This window comes from Phoca vitulina, unplaced genomic scaffold (genome assembly GCF_004348235.1).
Source record: "Phoca vitulina isolate PV1807 unplaced genomic scaffold, GSC_HSeal_1.0 scaffold10, whole genome shotgun sequence".
Classification (NCBI taxonomy): domain Eukaryota; kingdom Metazoa; phylum Chordata; class Mammalia; order Carnivora; family Phocidae; genus Phoca; species Phoca vitulina.
Genome location: NW_022589713.1, coordinates 4,693,473 through 4,715,676, shown reverse-complemented (window position 1 = coordinate 4,715,676; position 22,204 = coordinate 4,693,473). Strand labels below are relative to the sequence as shown.

General features: G+C 40.7%; 1 protein-coding gene across 3 annotated transcripts in view; it reads left to right on the top strand.

The window, feature by feature from the left end:
• ARHGEF26 (Rho guanine nucleotide exchange factor 26) overlaps positions 1-22,204 on the top strand; it is a 118,386-nt gene that overhangs the window by 35,929 nt on the left and 60,253 nt on the right. For 2 of the 3 annotated variants that reach the window (XM_032408408.1, XM_032408407.1), the window contains exon 7: positions 3,773-3,910. The exons of the other annotated variant lie outside the window; for it this stretch is intronic. In XM_032408408.1, the coding sequence (XP_032264299.1) occupies positions 3,773-3,910 (138 nt within the window). The remainder of the gene's footprint in view (positions 1-3,772; positions 3,911-22,204) is intronic. 3 annotated transcript variants of the gene reach the window in all.

The following is a 22,204-nucleotide window of genomic DNA, read 5'->3' as shown; positions in this document are numbered from 1 at the left end:
CTCCGGACTGAGAGAGCCAGGCCCAAGTAAGGGAGGCACTGTAGCGCAGGAAACCAGGTACGGTGACAGCTGATACCTTGAAACCCCACTCTTCTTTTGGGACACTGGTCACCAGGTGCATGTGTACCCTTCACTCTGTTTTTGTCAAATGGCAATTGGCGTTAGTTTGAGCTAAGTAATGTTTTACAATTTTTATCAACAATATTTGTGTTTAAATACATTATTACTATAATTACCATTATTAAGTGTTGTAGGAAGCAACAAGTTGAAGACAGCACAAATACATAAAGCCTCAAACTTTGAAAAATATATCGTTTTAGCATCGTGGTAGGCAAATACTATCTTTCAATCTTAGTTCTCCCTCTCTCTAATAGGGACCGTAGCTTATCTAGCCTCATAGAGTTGGTATGAGAATTAAAGGAGATAATACTTAGCACTACACTAGGTGAGCTTTCAAGCGGCAGTGATTTTGTTGATAATATTACTGCGATTTTGATCACCTCTGCCTGGTACTCTGAAATGTGTCTGGATTTTTTATGTAATGACTTTTGAATGATGTCCTCTCTATATTTGTCTCTGCTGGCATTGTTCTAGGATGAGTTTAAAGGACAGGTCTTGTCTTATAGACTCTAGCACAGTGTTTTGCACGGGTTTGTTTTTAAAGGTGGTTGTGGCATGTCTTACAACATTCTAACAATCACCTTCATTTTGACATTGAATGAAGTCCACATAAACGGATTCTTTCCTAATCATAAAGCATGTTAGTCCTGACTTAGGTTAGGACTAAAATCTGAGCTGTTTGCTTCCTCTCAGCCTGGTGTTTGCCTGGCAAACAGTAGATTCCTTGGACCAGTACTTCCAAACAGGCCCTGACATGCTCCAGCTGCCAATTAGGCCATTCTCCTAGTTAGTTTTTGCAGATGTTTGGGGCTACTACATGCTTTTTTGCCTTCTTGCATTGCTTTTGCAAGCTCCAAGAGTCTGTGGATTCTGAGTTGTCACATGGAGATTTAAGCTTGGACAATGCTCCTGGTTGGGACAGATGAAAGTGTTACCAAGTTTAGTCATTAGCTGTTATCAATCTTAAAAGAGGGTAGAACTTTGGAAAAAGAAACAATGGCTGGGGTTTAGTTGCAGTATTTCATCTGCATTGCATTTACAGCTGGAGATTTTGAACCATTACATGGATTTTTGACTCTGCCAGTTGTGAGTTAAACAAGCAGGACCACACAGTTCTTCTGGCCGATGGAAAAGATTTTAATGTAAACTTTGTGATCTAGCCAAGTTAAATCTAGCACTTGATTTAAGCATGAGGAAGATGGTTGATGAATTAAATTTCAAAAGCAAGCTCCTTTAAGCTTGCTGATTGCTCATTTATTGTGGGATGTTTTTCCTAAATGCAACATTAATTATTAGCACCTGGGCATCAATTTTATGTTTTTCCAGGGCTTTTCTTATTTCAGCTGATTTAATCCTTTATAGTGTCCTGGGGAGTACCGTCATTTCTCTGCAGCAGGTAAGGAGATTGAGACCCAAATTATGTGAATTGGTTTAAGGTCATTCACGTTTTTAAATGGAATGGAAACTAGTGATTTTTTTTTTTTTTGATTCTTCAGAATGCATTCCCCAAGACCATTTTTCCAAAACTACACATATACTTTAAGTGCAGTTGAGGTTTCAGCCTAAAGAACTAAATTTCAGTTTAGCCTCTGCTAGGGATTGCCTGTCTGGAAAATAATTAGGATTTATTCTTTTTGGTGTATATCACCTTTGGAGCTAGTCATAGAACGTGATTAGACTCTTATCTAATATTTGAATGTCTTTGACCTTTTAGAATGTAGAGACTTTAAAAACAAAGAACATCTCGTTTTCTGACACTGCTCAGTGCATGGCACATCATAGACATCATCTTGTCATTTCCCTGTGGTCATCGTTCCAGTAAAGATACTGTCCAGCATCTTTACCACAGACAGTCTCTGAATGTGGCTCCATGGTTGAAGTGTTGACAGTATAAGCTAATTGATTATGAAAGTGTCCTATAATTTATATCTTATCAGAAGCCCTAACATGCAACTATACAATAAAATTAAAAAGACATCCAAATTGTTTATGTCATTAAACTACTTTCGCAATGATTTGGGGAAGAAAATGAAATGCATGTTTGGAAAGTGTTGTCTAAATTGAGATTAAAGAAAAGAACTAAATAAATTCAGATTAGTTGCTGCTTTGTGAAAAGTCCAATGTTTTCAAAGTAGACTTTCATAGAAAATGAGTTTGCAAGTCCTTCTTAAGACTTAAATGAAAGAATTCTTTGTCCCTTAGGTGGTAATATAAATACTGAGCAACCTTGCAGGAAAATATTTTAATTTTTAAAATGTCAACTCTGTGTAAAAGCTGTGAAAATATGATTTTATTAAAAAATCTGAAATCGCTTTCTATATACTAAGAAGGCAGGTGAATACTGTTTTAAATATTAATTCAGTGTATTATTACCATACTCTTAGCCTATTTTTTTTTAAGGATGTGGATTAAATCATACAACCCTTGCGATTTTAGATTTTACAAGTGTATTTATAGAAAAATATCTTGAGGAAAATGTGTATCATGAATGGCATTTGTTAAAGGACCTAACTGATACTTTATCTATACAGTGTTTTCTTTGGATTTCAAAAAGGTTTCAGGAAATGATTTGAGTTTAGAAAAAAATTTGGTGGAAAGGTTCCATAGAAATGTCAAGATTGGCTAAGATTGACCTTGTCACTTGTGGGGGTTTCAAACAAAGGTCCCTTTGTAGCAAGAAAACTGTCTCTGTATCGGGAGTTCATTGGAATTTCTTTTCTAGCAGAGAAGAGTGATACGAACGACCAGAACAGGGCACAATAGCAGTGTTTGTGTTTATCTGCTGGAGTTGTCCTGTTTTGGAGCTCCTACTTCTGATTCTCTTGCATCTTGTGTGTATTTGATGAACAACACTTAGTTATACATATTTCTGTATGTATTTGTGTATGTACGTAGATATCTTTGAAAAATCTGCTAAGAATAAGATGTTTTCCAGGACATCTTTGATAGCCACTCTCATAAGTTGAAATTTTACTTGAGGTCTGGTCTATTGAAAAGAGAGCAGAAGTGATTAGGCCATGAAATTATTCTCTAGGATTTTAGTAAGTAATATTAAATGAAAGATCCTTAGGAGGACTGTTTTTTAAAAATCTCTATCACAGATTTAGCGGCCTCATGTCTAATTTTTGGAGCATCTGGTAGGGTCATTTGAAAATTCATGTTTTGCAGGTTTTAGACCATATTAAATATCAGTGAAGAGTTTGGGTTGCTTTGTTTATGTTTGTGCCATCCGTGGGGATCGCTGTATTAAAATGCCTTTAGTTGGACCCTTGCCCATCCCTTTATTTTTCTTTTTTCAGTCTTCCTGGCCAATATCCAGTTTACTAACACGAAACTATTTTTGTTATCAGAATATAGTTTGATTAATTTAGAATATCAGAATATCAGTTAACCAATTTATTAATAAATTCAGAGATCAGGATGTCATTTTATTAACATTTCTGAGTGGTATACACTGGGGTGGTTCTGCTTTTTTGCTTATTAAGTATCCTTTCCAACTGAGAAAGTATAATTATTTAAACTCAAAACACTCTTCCCCTGCATGTTTTTGAATAAAACATATTCCTCTGGACTCTTTGAAGACCCCTATGTTTGGAAGCTCAGATGTTCAAACTGGAGAAATTTTGGCTTGCCTTTGTCTGTTTTATTGCAGACTTTCTTGGCATGAACTGATACCTAATTTTGAAGACCAGTTCTTATTGATCACACTTCTCTCTCCTGAGACCGGAGCAAGGAATGCTAATCTCATCTGTAGGCAGATCACTTCATCCTTCCACATGTCAGCTGCTAAGTGAGTTTTCCATCAGCATGGAGCTCATGTTTATCAGACTAACTAAGGAATCTAAAACTGGGGCCCTGAGGTCCTCGGCCGCTTGGGAGTCTGTTATCACCAACTCACACTTGGAGAATTACTTATTCCTACAGTGCTTTTGCTAGACAGTATATTTTCCTCATGGTATGAATTCAGAAAAGTTGGTCTCAAGAGGGTGGGCTTTGCAAACATTCCCTTAGGCTCAGAAGTCTGACTTACATTAGGGCCTGGATGTGGTAAAAGCCTTTTGGGGATGGTATGAAAAAATGTAGCTGTACACATTGCCAGTATTCTGTTTTTTAATGTGGGAAAGATTGGCTAGAAGAAGTAAAGATGTGAATAACCTGCTAATAAGATAATGTGTGAAAACGGTTTTCTGAGAGTCAACATCCAAGCTATGAAAAACAGATGGGGCAGAGGGCTCTCAAAGCCTAACTGCCTTTCCTTTCCTCTGCAAAGTGTTGAACACCATATTTGAGGAAAACGTGGCATAACATTTTGATTATCTTAGTGGATGTATTTCTTTTTAGCAAGCCTGGAATTCAACTGTAGGCAAAGTGTGATGAGGTGAAAGTTTAATTTGTCTAGAACTGCTTAGATCCATTTGAAATGACTGTTTTTTCCCTGTGAGCTGTGTATGCCCTCGAGAAGGGCTGGCTAGATGTGGATCCATTTGGAGGATGTTATAATCCAAGAAAGAGTGGGTGAGAGGTCCCACCCACCACTACCCAAAATAATATGTATATATGGTGAAAAATTCAAATTCTGCCAATGGGTTTGTTGTGTATCTTCCAGAAATGTTCTTTGCACGTACAAGTATGATTTTTTTAATAGGATGATAGCTTACTGCACACACCATTATGCACCAGTACCTATTTACTTTTCTTTTAGTTTGTCAAACAGCCAGTCTTAAATGAAGAATAGCACTAGGTATGTTTTTTTTTTCTTCTTCCTGTACTCCTCAAATAAGCCAGGGCTACCTCTGTTTTTTTTCCTACTTTAAGTGAATGGTTCGCCATAAGTTATGGAATTTATTTTCTTGGGGAAATAGTCATTTCTGTGAATATGAGATTTTTAGGCATTATATCTTCCTCTTTAATAAAATATTCTATCAAAGTATTTAGGATGAGGTTCCCCCCCCAGCATAATTTATAAAGCGCCTACTATGTAGCAGGCATTGTGCTAGGCATTGGAAATGTAACAGTGGATAGGACAGGCACAATTCCTGTCCTGGTGATCTGATGGAGTAAACACACATGGAACAGGTACCTGAGAAATAGAAACCTGAGAACCCCTCAAAGCAGGACTCAGGATGGCCCAGGAACCAGGGAAGTGACTTTTCTAACCCTCAGTTACTCTTCCTCATGTTCCCTTATTAGATTAATCTCATAAGATTAATAATCGTTAATAGATGTTTTAATTCACATATAATTCCATTTTGTCTTTATATGTAGAAATACCATACTAGTTATATGTTGTTAATTATTTTGTATTTGCAAGTAACTTCATTAAATGGGCAACTGGTATATATGGAATGGGTCTTGTTAAACCAACATTTCTGTAATGTTATAAATTGATCATTTAACTACAGTATGAAGATTTTTATTTAAAGAAAAACAGAGCCTGGGTTGTATCTGTCACAGTTCAAAATACTAAATATGCTCCTAGTTTGAATACATAATTCTTCAATTTCCTTACTTCTGAGTGATTTATAAATCTGGGGGATTTGGATACTGTGAGTTTATCTAGCTTAAGGAAAAGTCATCTGATTTATGCTTTACTAGAAACTCCTTTTATATCATGTTCTTAGATAATGTTTAGTTTTGTTAAAATTTCTCTAATTCTTGATTACAGTTTTGTTTTTTAAACTTCCAGATGACTTATTTGAAATAGGAAATAGAAATTGTAAAACCTACCAATCATGTTAGATAATTAGCTTGACTAAGATCTAGCCCACTTGCTATTAATCTGTGTCTCATAGTAAATGCTGTGGTACCACTGAGCTCGATTAAGACTTTTACTTTATTTTGTGATTCATAAATGATTTCCATGGTCTTTGAGGATTGAGGGAGAGCTTAGAGGCCATCTATCCCAGTCTGTAACTTACAGTTTCCCAGGCCTCACAGCTGATAAGAATCAGAGCTAAGTCTAGAACCCAGACTTCTGACCCTTGCTTGACTCATTTTTTTACAGGAGAGGATATTTCATTGTGTTTTTAATAAGTTATATATGTACATGGCTTAAAAGTGCAATGTCAATGGTATAGACTTATGTACTGAGATGCCCTCCACACCCTCCTATCCCCTGTCCTGTTACCTCTCCCCCTCTTTTGCCGTGAAAGATGTCTTGTTTCTCCTGCCAGCATTTCTTCATGCAAGTATAGGCAAATATGAATGGTTTCTTGCTGTCCCTCTTTTCCTAAGAGGTAGCATATTGACAGTATATACTATTCTGCACCCTGTTTTCTCTCATTGGGGTTTAAATTTAGGCTCCCTGAGAAGAGTCAGTGTACCTACCAATCCCACTACATTTGCTACACTTAGATCAGAACCAGGTTCCTATATTTAGCCTGACTCTATAGCATATGAGAAATATGGGGGCTTAGCTCTGTAACGACCATGTAGTGAAAAATTATTAGAAATGGAAAATAAAACTGAAGATGAAAAGTTACTAAAATTACCATTATTTGACCCAAGGAAGAGAAAGTTTGGGCATGAGTACTTTATAGATAAGAAAAGAAGGCTTAGAGGGAGGTGGGTTACCCCAGTCACCCAACCAGTGGGTGTCTGAGTGGGGACTTGCACTCAGATTTGCCTGTTAGTACCGAAATCTCTGTACTCTTGCTGCTGCAGGAGCTTGATACCGTTGTTAGGGACATGTACGGTTGATACTCATTGTTTGTGGATTCCATATTGGCAAATTGGCCTACTACTCACTAAAATGTATTTGTAACCCAGAATTAATACTTGCGGTGCTCTTGCACTCATTCAGACATGCAGTCTATTTAATGTCACAGTCTTCACATTTTTGTGGGCCTTTTGATTGGTGATCTTGCTGTTTAAGAGCAGCACCCCCCCCCCCGCCCCCCCCAGCACTAGAGATATAGTGCGGAATTGCTATCTGGAGTTTCTAGGTTCAAGAAGCCTTCCTGCACCTTATGGAGAAAATGCATGTGGTAGGGTAGATAAGCTTTGTCAGGCATGAGTTATGGTGCTGTTGGCCACAAGTTCAATGCTAGGGAATTAATAATATTAAATGAAACGTCTTTAAACAGAGACATACGTAAAACAAGGTTAGGTATTGATCAATTGATGAAAATGTGGTGACCAGAGGCTTAGAGGAAGCTAACCCTATATTTCCACTAGGAGCAATGGTTCAGCTTCCACTAATTCAGTGTTCACAGTAACTCTATAGGACATAACTACCATGAATAATGAGAATCGACTATAAGTGCAAAACTCAAGTGTCCAGCTCCTTGCTAGCACTAGTCGAGTTTATCTTTTCTGATTCTACCCTAAGGTACATCAGGAGTAATTTCAATTGGGTGTAAAAGAAAGGAAATTACACAGTAATGAAGTAATTCAGGACTGTGAAAAACTGTGATTAAGATTTAATTGCTTGTTCTAAAACACTGTAAAGATTGAGACTTCTAGAATGTCGCTAAAGTTGTCGTACAGTATGGCATGGTAACTAACCAAGAGTGTCATCCATTGGCCTGGGGTTCCAATCCCTGTTCTACCTCTTGTCCTGTGTGACCTTGTGCAAGCGTTTTAACGTCGTTGTGCCTCAGGAACCACGTACATAAAATGGAGATGATAATGATACTTGCTTCCTTGGGTTGTTATGGAAATTAAATTAGTCAGTACATGAAAAGCAGTTAGAATAGTCGCTGGTATTCAGTTAAGTGCTCTTTAAATTATTAGAATAATTGCACATTCTCATCTGCCCAGGATAATTTCAGTTGTTCAGGTGTAATTATCAATTGACCCATTTCACTCTCAAAAGGTATCTCAATTTGGAGGATAAATTACGCGTTGATGCCAGCCAGCTGTGAGGGTGATTCTTCATTATCAGATAATACCTAATCAGCGGCTACTTCTATACATACTAGCTGGGATGATTATTTTCTTTTTTTCTCTTCAAGAACTAGGGTGAAAACTCCCTTCTCCTAGTTTTGGAGGGCGGCTGGGGGGAGAGGAATTGAAGATGAACAGGTTGAGTATTCAGGTGTGGCAGGAAGGTGTGACTTTTACTCATTTTGCTTCCTGCTCTATGAAAAAGAGTAGCCTGGAGTCTAGTTCTGGTTAGAGAGTGATGTCTTTCCTACTGGTCAGCTATTTCCCCGGTAGCCAGGAAGGACATGTGGGAAACACTACCAGTCCAGGGATCTAAGAGATCAGGGTTGGTTAAGAAGCTCCCATAAAACTCGTCTTAACTTTTAACGACATGAGAAGAATTAGGGTGCCTATGGACTCCACTGATGGAAGTGAGTATAAACTGATGGCTGATGTCACTGCTCCTGAAGGATGACAAGGGCCCTCCTTCCTCTGGAGATCTTTAGAAAAAGCATTATATACCTTTCTAGCTAGGATGCTGTAAATACACACCAATACACAGGAACAGAGATTGAGTGGTAAGCTTTTAGGTATCCCTTTTCACTTGGCTCATTCACTGCTGTTGTTTTAATATACTTTATTTTTTAGAACAATTTTTGGTTACAGCAAAATTGAGTGGAAAGGACAGAGATATCCCCGGTACTCCCTGACCTCCCACAAGTCCAGCCTCCCTCACCGTCAGCACCTTCCTCTAGAGTGGTACACTTGTGACCATCCAACCCTTGCTGACCCATCATTTCACCCCAAATCGTAGTTTACATTAGGGTTCATTCTTGGTGTTGCACAATCTGTGTGTTTTGACAAATGTGTAAGGACACGCATCCACCATTATAATATCATACAGGTTAGTTTCACTGCCCCAGAAATCCCCTGTGTTGTATCTGTTCATCCCTCCCTCTCCCCAAGCCCCGGGCAACCACTGATCTTTTCACTGTCTCCATAGTTTGCCTTTCACCATAGTGTTGAGTTTTTAAGTGGTTACTTGTCCCACATGCCTTGTACCTTTTGAAATGGCTGTAAGACCTGGAGAGGCACTGCTGAATGGGCGGTGAGGTGTGTAAGTCTGGATTTGGCAGTTTGATGCTTGGAAACATATTTGGGAGTGGTTGGCATTTAGATGGAATTTCAGGCAAGGGTGTCTGGGTGACGTTACTAGGGAAAGGATAGAGATAGACAGGTGAATGCTGAGCACCAAGCCCTGGGACCTTCCAACTAAGAGCCTGGGAAGATGGGAGAGGAGCCAGCAAAGGAGATCGAGAAGGAGCAGCCGGTGGGGGTAGAAGGAGACCCAGGGGAATGGTGTGCTCTAGAAGCCAAGTGGCACCTAGCTTGTTTTTTTTTTTTTTTCTTTCTATATTTATAAAGGAAACAAATCAACATACCTTAAGAATGACTTCAATCCTGTGGCATCCTTTTGAGGATCCATATTTTGTACTGTGTCTGTGAGTTGCCAAGTTCTGCACCAGAAGCACTTGCTATAAGGTCACTTCACTGTATGAGCAGTGTATAAAGGATGCACCTTCAGAACCCATTAGTCTCAGCATGGCTTTTGTGCCTTCGGAGGATTATCAAAGTAATTGGCATTCCTGCCAAATGGAGAAAGGAGGGATTGAGCCCTTCATTCAAAATGGGAAGATGCCGTCTACGTTTCACTGGGACAGTCGGACATAGGTGTTTTGTCCGGGTTTCATTTGTTTTCTAAATGCAAAGACAGGTGTTTAAAGACAGGCTGAGCTAAGATCTGGACATAGAGAACAGAGATCTTCTAAGTGGGAGCATTTCTACCCCAAAATTGCCTTTTTACAAAATAAGCCATCCAGGGTTTTTTGTGTGTTTGGTCATTTGTTAGTGATTTGATTTACAAAAAAATGTTAGCTTTATAAAAACATCTATTGCAGAAATAAGGTACCTGTTTTTATAACTTCAGGTGTTGTTGTGTAAGGGATAGCCTCTGCTTTACTCCTATTGACTTTGAAGTAAAGTGCTCATAAGGATCATAGTTTAGCCCTTGTTTGTACCAATTTTCACATACACAGTAGCCAAAATCAACATTTGAGAAATTGTTAAGGCTTTACAACACAGTTTACTTACCCTGAGAATGTCATGTGTTCAGCCAGGTGGTATTAATACCTAAATATGGCACCGCAAGAGAATTTATTAGTAAAGTTTCCATGGATTCCTTTTCCCTCCTTCCCCAGACCCTCTAAAAATTCATTATGGTCCTGCCTTGGACTTTTGCCAGCATGCTATAAATAATTGGATTTAGCTTCTCATCTACATTCTTCTGGCTCAGATTATGAATCTAAGTTGACAAGACTTTTCTACTGATTTTTGCTCACCAAGATTGCATTAAGGTTATGAAGAGATGGCTGAGTATAATTTTTCTTCCTTTCTTCCTTCTGTAATTGAAGTGTAAAAGTTCCCAATTAACTGTAGTTCTTATAGAGATATCAGTTCCTGCAATTTGCAAACTCCAAAGCTTTGATAATGAGGGACAAACATTTTACAACCACATATTTGTTAAAATTTGATGCTAATTGCAACAATTAATTCTTCCTCATAGTTTAAATAACATTTTATGGGTTAATAAAAGCTTGTTTTCTTTCTTTTCATGTTCATAGGAGAAACTTTTCAGGTATAGGGAATAATCCATACATGTATAAAACTAATTTTTTCAAGATTTTACTTATTTATTTGAGAGAGAAAAAGAGAGAGAAAGGGAAGGAGAGAATGAATTGGGGAGGGGCAGAGGGAGAAGAAGGGAGCCCAACAGGGAGCCCCACGAGGGCTCGATCCCAGGATGCCTCTTGATCCCAGGATGCCGGGATCATGACCTGAGCAGAAGGCAGACACTTAACTGACTGAGCCACCCAGGTGCCCCCCATAAAACTATTTCTGATGAACAGTATGTTGCTTTTCTTAGGAATTGAATGAAAACCAGAGGTTGCAGAGGTTTTTATTTTTTCTACATATGTGGACCTACAGGTTCCTGACAAATGGAAAGAGAAGTTTAATAAGTCCCTAAAAACTCAGCTTCTAATCATACATAAATTTGAGGAGATAGAAATAGTGATTTCAGAAACCTTTTTGACCTGGATGGAAATTAGCATCTTCTCAAGTATCCTTTGGATGCTTTGTCCTTTGGTGATGATAACACTAACCACCATTTATTCAACCCCATATGCCAGGTGCTGTGCTAAGTCCTTTCTGTATACTACCTCTGTGCGGCAGGTAGTATTATATCCTTTTTAGCAGATGACAAAGAGGTTAAGTAAATTGCTAGAGTGATAAGTACTCAGATACTAAGTGATAAGCCAGAATTCAGACCAAATCTGATTCCAGAGCCCTCTCTACAGGGGGGAAATTCAAATCCCTGCCTTGGCAGCCAGATCGCAGAGCTGAGTACAGCAGGATGGGTGTGAGATGGTTCTCGGTGGTGGAGTCCGTAAACAGGGGTGTGAGTGCAGCCCCGGCCACTGAGGCTGCTGTGGGCATTTGAGCTCACTGTTGTGACCTGGTATTTCAAGAAGAGTGCGAAATCTGGATGTGTGGGTGCAGTCTGTTGAGTTTTAAATGTTGCGAGCTAATTCTGATTTTTTAAATGCACATGCGTGGGGCAGTTTCAGCCCATCGGCCACCCGTTTGAGAGCTCTGATACACGTTTTGTTGGTCTAAATTAGCCTGGTAAAATCAACTGGCCTTGTGCCCGTGCACAAAGTCACACTCCTGGAGTTCCCCAGAGACCTTCTCTATAAATTTAGCAGCATTGGAGGACAGAGGAAAGGGAAATATGTTTTACTGTGTTAGGGTACATGCTGTCACCAGGACTTAGGGAGATTAAGCATAAAGAATTTCAAGTACGTTTCTGTCTAATAGTATGTAATTTGAAGCATTAAGAAAATACACTTGTATAATTTTCAGTCACACATGCTTATCTTTATTTTTCAATCTGTTAAAATTAGAGGGACGCTTGGTTAAATAATACAACTTTGTCAAACTTTTGATAACAGAACGACTAACGGATCGGGTAGACTTGCCTTTTTTATGGTATCAATGTAGAAGTAAACACAGTGCCCATCGCCCTTCTTTTTAAAAGAACAGGGAAATGTGTATGTGCACACACACAAACACACACAATTGAGTCTTGTTTGTTTGTCTGATTTAAAAAGTTAAACTTGAGGTGATTCCCAGGTGTTAGTCTGATAAGAAGGTAAGGCAACTACGGAAATCTGAGAAATGCTTAAAATTAGAAAATACATAGATAAGAGACATAGACCTTGTATGAGCCCAGAGAAGAAGTTGGTAATGGGGACTGTTGTTGTGTTGAATCCCTGGAGGTCCTAGATGTAGTGCACATACCCACGGCGTGCAGGTCACGACCTACCAGTGAAGTGTCTCCTACCTAGAATGCTTTCAGCCTCTACTTTTTCAAGAATTGAATTTTACTACCCGTATCACAGAGTAGAGGGTAAAGTTCAGGTTTTGAAAGTCTAAGAAACCATGATGGCATCCCTTTCACCTTGGTTTAAAGGTTTCTAGAAAAGGTGATGGTTAGATTTTTGACCTCTGTCCTTGCACCTGCATCTACACTTAAATCAAACCATTCGAGTCTGACTTGGCCCAGCATGTAGAGCTTGGGGTAGGAAAGCGGTGGATCATAAGGCCATGTCGCCTGTTAGAGAGGGAGGACAGGCATTCATTCATGGTCCCGGGCAATAAAATACTTCCGTCTTCTTTTTCTGTTGTTTATCTTCAAGCTGACCTTAAACAACAACAAGAACAAAAACATGTAAGGAATTAATATACAGAAACCTGAACATTTGTAAAAGAAAAGCAAGCCTTCATGAAATGATATTTTTCCAAAGTCATGAGTTCTTTTAAAATTCCTGGAGATAACATAGTAAATTTGGTGTGGTTTATTGAATATATTGCCCATTGATAATAATAATAAAGCCTCCAAATGATTTTTTGTTTCAGAGACCACTTCTCATGGAGCAATGCTCTATAGGCGAATGTATGGTTTTTTAGTTTGCCAAAAATAATTTTTTTTTTCTACCGTATGTTTTGTTTAGTTTTGTTTTAGAAAGAAGCTGGTGGGTATTTATTTTGCATAACTATAATGAGTTCTAAGGAAAGCCCCTAGAAAAAAAGGACAACTGCTTAATAGAATAAGACCACTTGGAAGGTCTTATAAGGTCTAGTTAAGCTCTCAGATGGTAATTCTGTAGTTGAAATTCACGTTGTTAACACAGGTGCCAAGGCATCGTCAGTTTCGGCTGCATTACAGAAACTAGAGAAGCTGCTGACAACTTGAGCGGTGGGTCCGCGCGCCGCAGCAGGACCTGGGTCCTGCCGTCCCGCTGTGCAGTAGCACGTCCCTTCCCTCCCATGGGGGTAGCCTCTTGCATTCCTTTGAAGTGGAGACCATCCCCCTACAAAGGGATCACAGTGCAGCTTTCCCTTGAGTAAATTATAGAAGGCAGTTTCTTTAGTCTTTCTCAAATTTCTACAACTAGCTGAGAGCGGGCTCTGCTTCTGTGGCAGGAAGGGAGGATGGAGAGTGTGGTTGGGGGCTCCTCTTTGATGGACAAGTGACCAAATGCAAGTGTATGTGTATATTGGCCAAAGTCCAGATTAAGCTTTATGCAGGAGTTTCCACGACAGCTATTAAGATGTCAATAAAAAAGAAAGAAGGCTAGAGGATGACAAACTGCCTGCAAACTGTAAGGGGTTAGCTCTCTATAGTCCAGCCATTGCGTATGCTGGCAAATGACCTAGTTGTGGTGATCTTGTGTGAACATCCTTCACAAGCAATGCAAGATTTTGCAGTGACCTTGTCCTTCCACAGTATGTAGGTGGGTGCAGGCATGTAGACTGGCTTTGTAGAAGTGGCTCAGAGAGCTGGTTGGGAAGGAACCAAGAAGAGGTATGCATCCATGGGCCTTTCTTAGAGGGAGTTGTGTGGTTAGAAGCCAACAGTTAGAAATTTGGTTTGGACAGCTGAGTTCCGTCAGTGGTTTAGAAGAAGGGGAGGACGGGACCAGAGTTTTTAGAAGGAATTTTGGTAGGTTCTTAAAAGTGGATTGAAGCAGGGGGGGAAAAAAGCGGGGGGGGGGATAAGGGAGGTATCATGAAGAAGAAAATACCATTGCAGAAGAAGTGTGTTTTGGGGCCAACGTTAAGGTAGGGAAATAAGAGGAGGGGATGCATGCATAAAAGAGAACACAAACACTGGTGAAATGTGACTGCTCACAGTTTATAAATTATTGCCTGGCAGCAGCACATGTAGATTTAAGAAGTACATATACTATAGAAATTTCTCTAAAGGAATAGATAATGTGCCTTATGATCCTCAAATTAGCATTATTAAAGAGAGTAAGCATCTTGGTTGTGGTCAAATACTAGGTAAAATTTTTGGAACATTTGGACTCTTCTGGACTAAATTGCCATCACTGGACCTCTCTGAAAGTCTTATGGGAGGGTGTAAAAGCAAACCTTTCTTAGCTTTCCATAAATGAAACCATTGTCCCCTCTCACTGAGGAATCCTGTCTGGTGAGGGAGCAGAAGGCTAACAGTTGTTACTTGGGTCAAAGGCCCGTGCAGTGGGGCAGGGCTGCTTTGGTGTGGATATACTGGGGATATACTGTGCCCGATTGCCTGGTGTGGCTAGGGAGATTTTGGCTAGATTCCCTCTCAATGACCCTACAGAGATGCTTAACATTCCCACATCTCTCAGCCCTTTGGATCTGTGGAGTGGTTTCAGATTGTGTTCCATGGGGCCTGGAATCCCTTGAAGGCGTGTTAGGGTTGGCCAGTTGGGGTGTCAGGGAGGCCAAACAACTGGACTCTGGGCCTCCTGACCTGCCTCAACCAGGACAGCTCGCTTATATTGTTTAAATCCCGGAACTTTTCAGAAGAGTCACTTGAAAAGAGACCAAACACATAACACAGGCACTCTCTGGGAAAGTAGGAAAAGGCAGTGCTTTATACATGAATGAAATTAATGGATATAGCTCTTACCCCTTCTGTCCATTTCCCAGCTGTTGCACTTTTTATTAAAGAGCTTTATTGAGAGAATAATTCATATAGCATACAAATAATCTGTTTAAGTTGTATAATTTGGTGGGTTTTAGTACATTCACAGGCTGAACAGAGATCACCACAATCAGTTTTACATTTTCATCACCTCAGGAAGAAAGCTGTATCCATTAGCTCCCAACACCCATTTTCCCCCCAAACTTCCCATCTCTAGACAACCATCAGTCCACTTTCTGTTTCTATGGATCTGACTCTTCTGGATACTGCATATTAAGGGAATCATATAATATATGGTCCTCTGTGACTGGCTTCTTTCACCTAATGTAACATGTTCATCCATGGGTTCATCCTGGGGTCATCCATGTTGTAGCATGTGCCAGTATTTTCTGTTGCGGAGTAATATTCCATCGTATGGAGAGACCACATTTTATTGATCCATTCATTGTTGGTGGACATTGGACTGTTTCTTCTATTTGCCATTATAAATTATGCTGCCATGGACATCTGCGTGCAGGTTTTTGTGTGAACATGTTTTCATTTCTCTTGGGTATATACCTAGGCGGGGGATTGCTGGGTCTTACGGTAACATTTTGAGGAACTGCCAGACTCCTCTTCTCCTATGTGGATTATGGGCGTAGACTGTGACTGGCCTCCTTGCTTTCTTCTTTACACCACAGTTCAGTCTTCAGCCCTACACCCTGTTCCTTCCCCGGCTACCTCCTGCTTACTTTCCTAAAATAGAAGAAATCTCTGTCGTCCTCTATTACTTAAGGAAGGCACTGAAACTGCTTACCATGGGAACTCCAGGTTCTTCCCAGTCTAGGCCCGGGGCTACATTTATAATTTCATCTTCCAGTAATTTCCCAGTTTCTGAGGATCTTTCTGCATCAGCTGTTTTCATTATACAAAGCCGGTGGTCCTAAACTTTTCTGCGTCATGGACTCCTTTAAAAGTCTACCATTCACAAACCCTCGGGCCCACCACCCCCTTCCCTGGGCACGAGCTGTGGGTTCCCATCTTTGCTCATACCATCCATTCCCTCACTTTCCCATCTCCCTCCTCCTTTCCGGCAGTTACCTAATACTAAAGTCTCTTACCTTTTGAAGTGTCTTTTGGGGGACCTGAAAGAGAAAGTGTTTTGTTCATCAGTTCATCAGTTTTTCATCAGTGGTGCTAACACTTTTTTGTACAGTCCTCCAGTAGGCCCTGAAGGAGTAGAGCAAGGAGAGCTCATCTCCCTAGGAGCTAGGGGATTTTTATGGGAATTGCCCTGGGCTGTGTGTGCTATGTGCCTAAAATAGAGCCTGGTACATAGTAGGTGTTCAGTGAACAGTCACTGAGTGAATGAGTAGGAGAGGGAGCTGAGTCTCGGACCTTCGCTTTCTGGAATTGATGAAGCTCTGAAGTCAGGCCCATGAGTAATGGAGGGGCCTCCAAGCAGAGACTGGATATTAGCTATTGGAGAAGGAACAGGGGTTCGAAGACAGAGATTCCAAAATGGATTAAGGGGATCTACTAGTTTCCTATTGCTGCTGTAACAAATTACTGCAAACTTAGTGGTTTAAAGATTTTTTTTTTTTAAAGATTTTATTTACTTATTTGACAGAGAGAGAGAGACAGCGAGAGAGGGAACACAAGCAGGGGGAGTGAGAGAGGGAGAAGCAGGCTTCCCGCCGAGCAGGGAGCCCGATGCGGGGCTCCATCCCAGGACTCTGGGATCATGACCTGAGCCAAAAGCAGACTTTTGAGCCTGCTCAAAGCATGACCTCAGCCAAAAGCTTAATGACTGAGCCACCCAGGCGCCCCAAACTTAGTGGTTTAAAACAACAGCTCATTTTTTTCTCTTACAATTCTGAAGGTCAGAAGTCTGAAGTCCGTTTCATTGGGCTGAACCCGAGGTATCACCAGGGCTAGTTCCTTCTGGAGGCTCTAGACGGTGACCTGCTTCTGGGCCTTTCCCAGCTCCTCGAGGTCCCCTGCATTCCCATTCCTTGGCGTATGACCCTCTCTTCCATCTCTAAAGCCAACTGCATTGTGTTTTCTTTTCTTTCTGATTTCTGCTTCCATCCTTACCTCTTCTCTCTGATCCTGATCTTCCTGTCTTCTGCTTAGAGGGACCCTTATCATTGCACTGGGCCTGGATAAATCCAGGATGACCTCCCCATCTCAAGATCCTTAATTACATCTGCAAAGTCACTTTTACCATGTAACAGAACATATTCACAGCACATGGACATCTTTGGGGGCCATGATTCATTCAGCCTGCCACAGGGAGCCCTACACAGAAACACGGTGCCTTTTGTGTTTTTGCCAAGTGTGTCTATGCCTTGCTTAGCTTAAAGCCTCTTCATTGTGACATGAGTGCTTACAGTGTAAAGTAATGTTCTACCACTTCTCGGCAGAAAATGGTTAGTTTGCCCTAGTTTGTTGCTTTCCCCTTTGCAACTCACTGAAGAGGTACCAAAGCCTAGGACCTCAAAAGGACCGATTAGATCCTCCTCTAATTTTGTCATTGATAAGTACCTATTAAGAAATTTAAAAAGTTGTTGAGAACGTGCATCCCTGAGATTCTGAGCCTTTTTGGTGGATGGCAGGATTATATTATACCCGCCCACCCAGACTTAACTGACGGAAATATAGGAACTAGGCTTGCTGTCCTTGAACAGAGTGGACTGGAAAAGCAAGACTGCTTACTGGCATTATTTACAAGATCTGTGAATTCTGTGAATTCCTATAGGAGAGAAAGGCTTTTGTTGGACTTTAAATGATAATTAATGTTAATGAACGTGTACCATGTGCCAGACCATGTTCTAACCACTTAACATTTTAATTCATTCAGTCATCATGAGAACCACATGAGGTCATACCATTAGTATTCCCATTTTACAAATGAGGAAATAGGACTTGCTGATGTTGGGCAAGTTGCCTAAGGTTACATTGCTAATAAAAGAGAGGACCGGCATTTGAACCTAGGCCATTTGGCTCCTGAGCCTGCACACATTTTCCAGAGGTGCATTGTAACGGTACACACTTGGCCTTGCTACAGTGTATGTGAAATTGACTTTATCTGGAAGTGTATTCACTTACAGCTATTATTATATAATAGAGTTTACTTGTGAGATAAGAGATTACATTTCCCTAATACGGAGAAAGAGAAGAAGCAGGAACCCTGGTCTTTGGTATTGAGGAGGTGATTTGGAGGCTAATGATCTCACTTTCCCTCTTTTTGTTCCTTCATGCTCCTCTCCCATTGGCCTTGTGGGCTCTATTCCATTCTTCCCGGAGTGTTTCCCTCTTTGCTGTGATGCTGGTGGTCTTTTTGGGGCTGATGACTGTGTGTGGCAGGACCGAAGGTTGACCCAGTCTTCTTCTCCATTCAGTTGTTCGTTTTGTTTTACTAAATGAAGAAACAGAAATTTATCATTATCTCAGATCCACTTACTAGGATGAGAATTTGTTTATCCCATAGATCCTATTCTTTGGATACTTCGCTAACCAGTGCTAATAACCTTCTAAAAGGAAAGCATTTTAGAAGTCCTTGATGAAAGCTGGAGAGGGCTGTCCGAAGGGGGTGGGGTGGGGACTGGAGCCAGCTGCTGCGTAAACTGGAGCGGGTTTGAAAAATGTCAGAGAGGGTATGAAATTCTATTTCCCTTGCATAGACAAGCATCATTTTTCCTAGAGTGTTATGCCTTAGGAAACTGACCTTTATAGTTTTTCTAAATTGTGTCCTGGTCCCTTTTTCTTTTTGATGAAATTGATGGGAGCCATAGGAAGCATTTCTTTCTTTAGGAAGACAACTTTTGGGGGCATGATTAAGAAAGAAAAATGGAGATGCAAAGATTTGGGGCTTACTTTAAATGTCATTCCTCTTTGCGGATTGAATTCTGATTGAAATACTGTGGGCACCACCTAAAAGGATCTGGAAATAGTGCCTGAAGAGAAGCGTGTTCTTTTGTGTACTGATTTTATTCCAGAATGACCAACCCACAATAGGAAAGGGGGCCTCAGCATGAAGACTGTTTTGTTTTACTTGACTTTGTTCCAGTATTCTATAAATTCATTCTTGGTGTTGTTTCCCAGCAGCCACCAAGAATCCACATTTTCCTGGTTTGTTTATAATTGATAATTTATATTCCCAACTGCATCCACAAAAGGCTCAAGGCAACTTACGGTAAATGACATGTTTGAGTGGGAAATGAGTGTGGCCATTTAAGTGGGAAATAGAAAACCGGGTAGTGATGAGGACAGCCCATGTGCTCAGCTACCTCTCCTGCTCGTGTTACTAGGAGTGAGGGTTAAGCACAGTAGTATTCTTCTAGGTAGCCAAGGTAAACGGGTCAGAGAATTGGTTATGTAACTATCATCTAATAAAAGGAAACAGTTCCTCTGAAGTCATAAATCTTGCCTAGGTTTTGAGTTTTCAGAAGATTTTTGCCAGGCAATGGATTAGCGGAATTATTCTTGAGGTTACAAACCCAGTATCTCAGATGCTGCGTAAAGAGCATAAACACGCATGTGCGGTATTTGCCAACCAGCAGAGGTATTCAGAGCCACCTGGCCCCAGCCCACCCATGCCATGAGGACCCTGGTAATCTAATGTAGTTATTAAATCACACCTGGTGGATACTTGCTTCGTATTATCACTCACTGTTGCTCTCCTTGGAAGATGGCACTTTAACAGAGGGGCAAGGGGGAAGAACAGGCATCTAGTATTGATTCGTTCAGCACATTTATTGAGTGCTTATTCTTTGCTAGGTCCTGGAGATCAAGTGATGAACCAGGCATACTTGGTCTCCATCTCCATGGTCATGTATATATAAAATTGGGGAGTGATTTTCCATTGTGTGGAAATTAATAGTTGTGCTCAAATAAAACAAAAATTAAAAACTGTAAAACTGTCCATAATAACCCAGGGCATCACAGGCCCATTCATTCATACAGCAGCATTCGTCTCTTCTAAGGACATTTTGATAAGAAGACTGGCTCATGCTTTCTGTCATTCATTAGCATGTGACCCTCATTCTGGGAGAATTACAATATGCTTGAATGCATGAGAGTAGCACTGAAACAAGAGAATCTAGCACGCAGTAAGTTACCATGGGAACAAGCCCCTTTTCCTCCAATATATGTTTGTGAAGCAGATTCAGATGGTAAATACTTTAAATTCTCATTTTTAAGTGAAAATAGTCTAATGGCATTAAAATTGCAAGAACTTTTATTTTTATTTTTTTTAAAGATTTTATTTATTTATTTGACAGAGAAAGACACAGTGAGAGAGGGAACACAAACGGGGAGTGGGAGAGGGAGAAGCAGGCTTCCTGCCGAGCAGGGAGCCTGATGCGGGACTCGATCCAGGGACTCCAGGATCATGACCTGAGCCGAAGGCAGTCGCTCAACCAACTGAGCCACCCAGGTGCCCGCAAGAACTTTTAAAATACGGTTTTCCTATCTTGATATGGTCCAGTTTCTATTCCTTCAAACATGCACATTATCAGTGAGAGGAAGAACTAATTAAAGGGGAGCCTTAAGTGATATGGAGGGGTCTTGGGGGCACTTAGCTCTCTAGTCTCTCTTTGCCTTTCTCTTACCTGGCCCCCAGCTCCACCCTCCTTTTTTGGGATTTGCTAGGTGACTTGAACTGAAGGTACCCGGGGGAGCAGGATTTAAACCCAAGCAAGCTCTGTGTTGTGGGGCATTGAGGGTAAGAAAACCCTTAGTTTCTCTCTTTCACCCCAGTCTCTTCTGTCCTATGCCTAGGCTGATCTTTGAGATTTTCATAGGATGATAAGAATCTCTTCACAAAAACCATCCTAGAGATTTTAAGGATCAAGCAGGAGGTATCATATCAGAATGGGAGTTAGGGCTACCAGAACATTTTTTGGTTAGAATTTTTTTTTATCTCGCATTCCCAACCACTCTTAATTTCAACCCTTATCCCTTATCCATTCAGAGATAAAATTTCAGAAGGAAAAGCTAAAATAGAGCATGACAAGATATATAGTCTGCTAAGGAGGAAACCTTGTGAGACCTTTACCCGGTCACGATGTAGGGCAGTCTGACTGAGAAGCAACAGCCCTCCATTTTTGTCAGATTAACACATTTGCCATCATTGCAAGTCTGGTGAAGGACTCGTAGGGAAACTTCATCTTATTCATCTATTTTGATTGATCTCGAATGTCTGCTTGGAGAGCAGATTGTGCATCTGGGCAGAGCGCCACAGTTGGTTAGCGATGCCTGCCATGGGTTAGTGGGCGTACTCTTGTCCTGCACTGCTTTCCCCAATCCAGAGTCGTCTTAAAAGAAATTGATGCTGATCTTTAGTGTCGACATGACCACCAACACAAAGCCCCAAACAAACAAGCCCCAGATCTCACTTATCTACAGCAGAATATAAATTCGTTTTTGGTAGAGTACAGAATGTTCTGTTGGTGCTCTGTTAGGAAAGTATTTCTAGCAGCAAATAGTTGCTGCCACTTATCTGGAATATTTCTTTGTTTAGTGAAGATATTTTATTATATAACAGCAACTTAGACATGTGAAACCTGCCTGGTATGTTGCATTTCTCCAGCGTAAGTGAATATGACTCTCTCTGGTGGGATGCTGCAGCTGTTTCGATTGACAGCTCATTCAAGTGAGGAGGAAGTCCAAGAATGATTTGAGTTTGCTTTCGGCAGATGGATATTAATGAAGGAAACGTACCTTGAAAGAGTGCCATTCCAGGAAGGGCACAGGACAGCAGTGATTATAACCAGAGCCCTACTTTCTGGGCTTCTCCAGCTAGAGCGCTGAATGCTTCTTAGCCCAGCTGGAATCCTCCCTAAATTGGGTAGGGGAGGGGCAAGGCTGGTAGGTTTTTCAGAGAGTGTGGCTGGCACTGAAGAGACTTGGGCTGGACTGGGTCTCATTTTGGTGACCCTACTTGACAGGATTGTAAAAGGCTTTTGTGTCTTTATCGGTTGGTGACCCTCACTGTGCCTAGCATAGTTCTGGGAACCCAGTCTGTGGTAAAAAAAAGTAATACATGTTCACTTGATTTATCAGTGAGTAAAGCAAAGTAGAGACTGACCAATTTGTGGGTATTACATGTTTGGTAAAATACCAGTAAAAAAAAAAAAT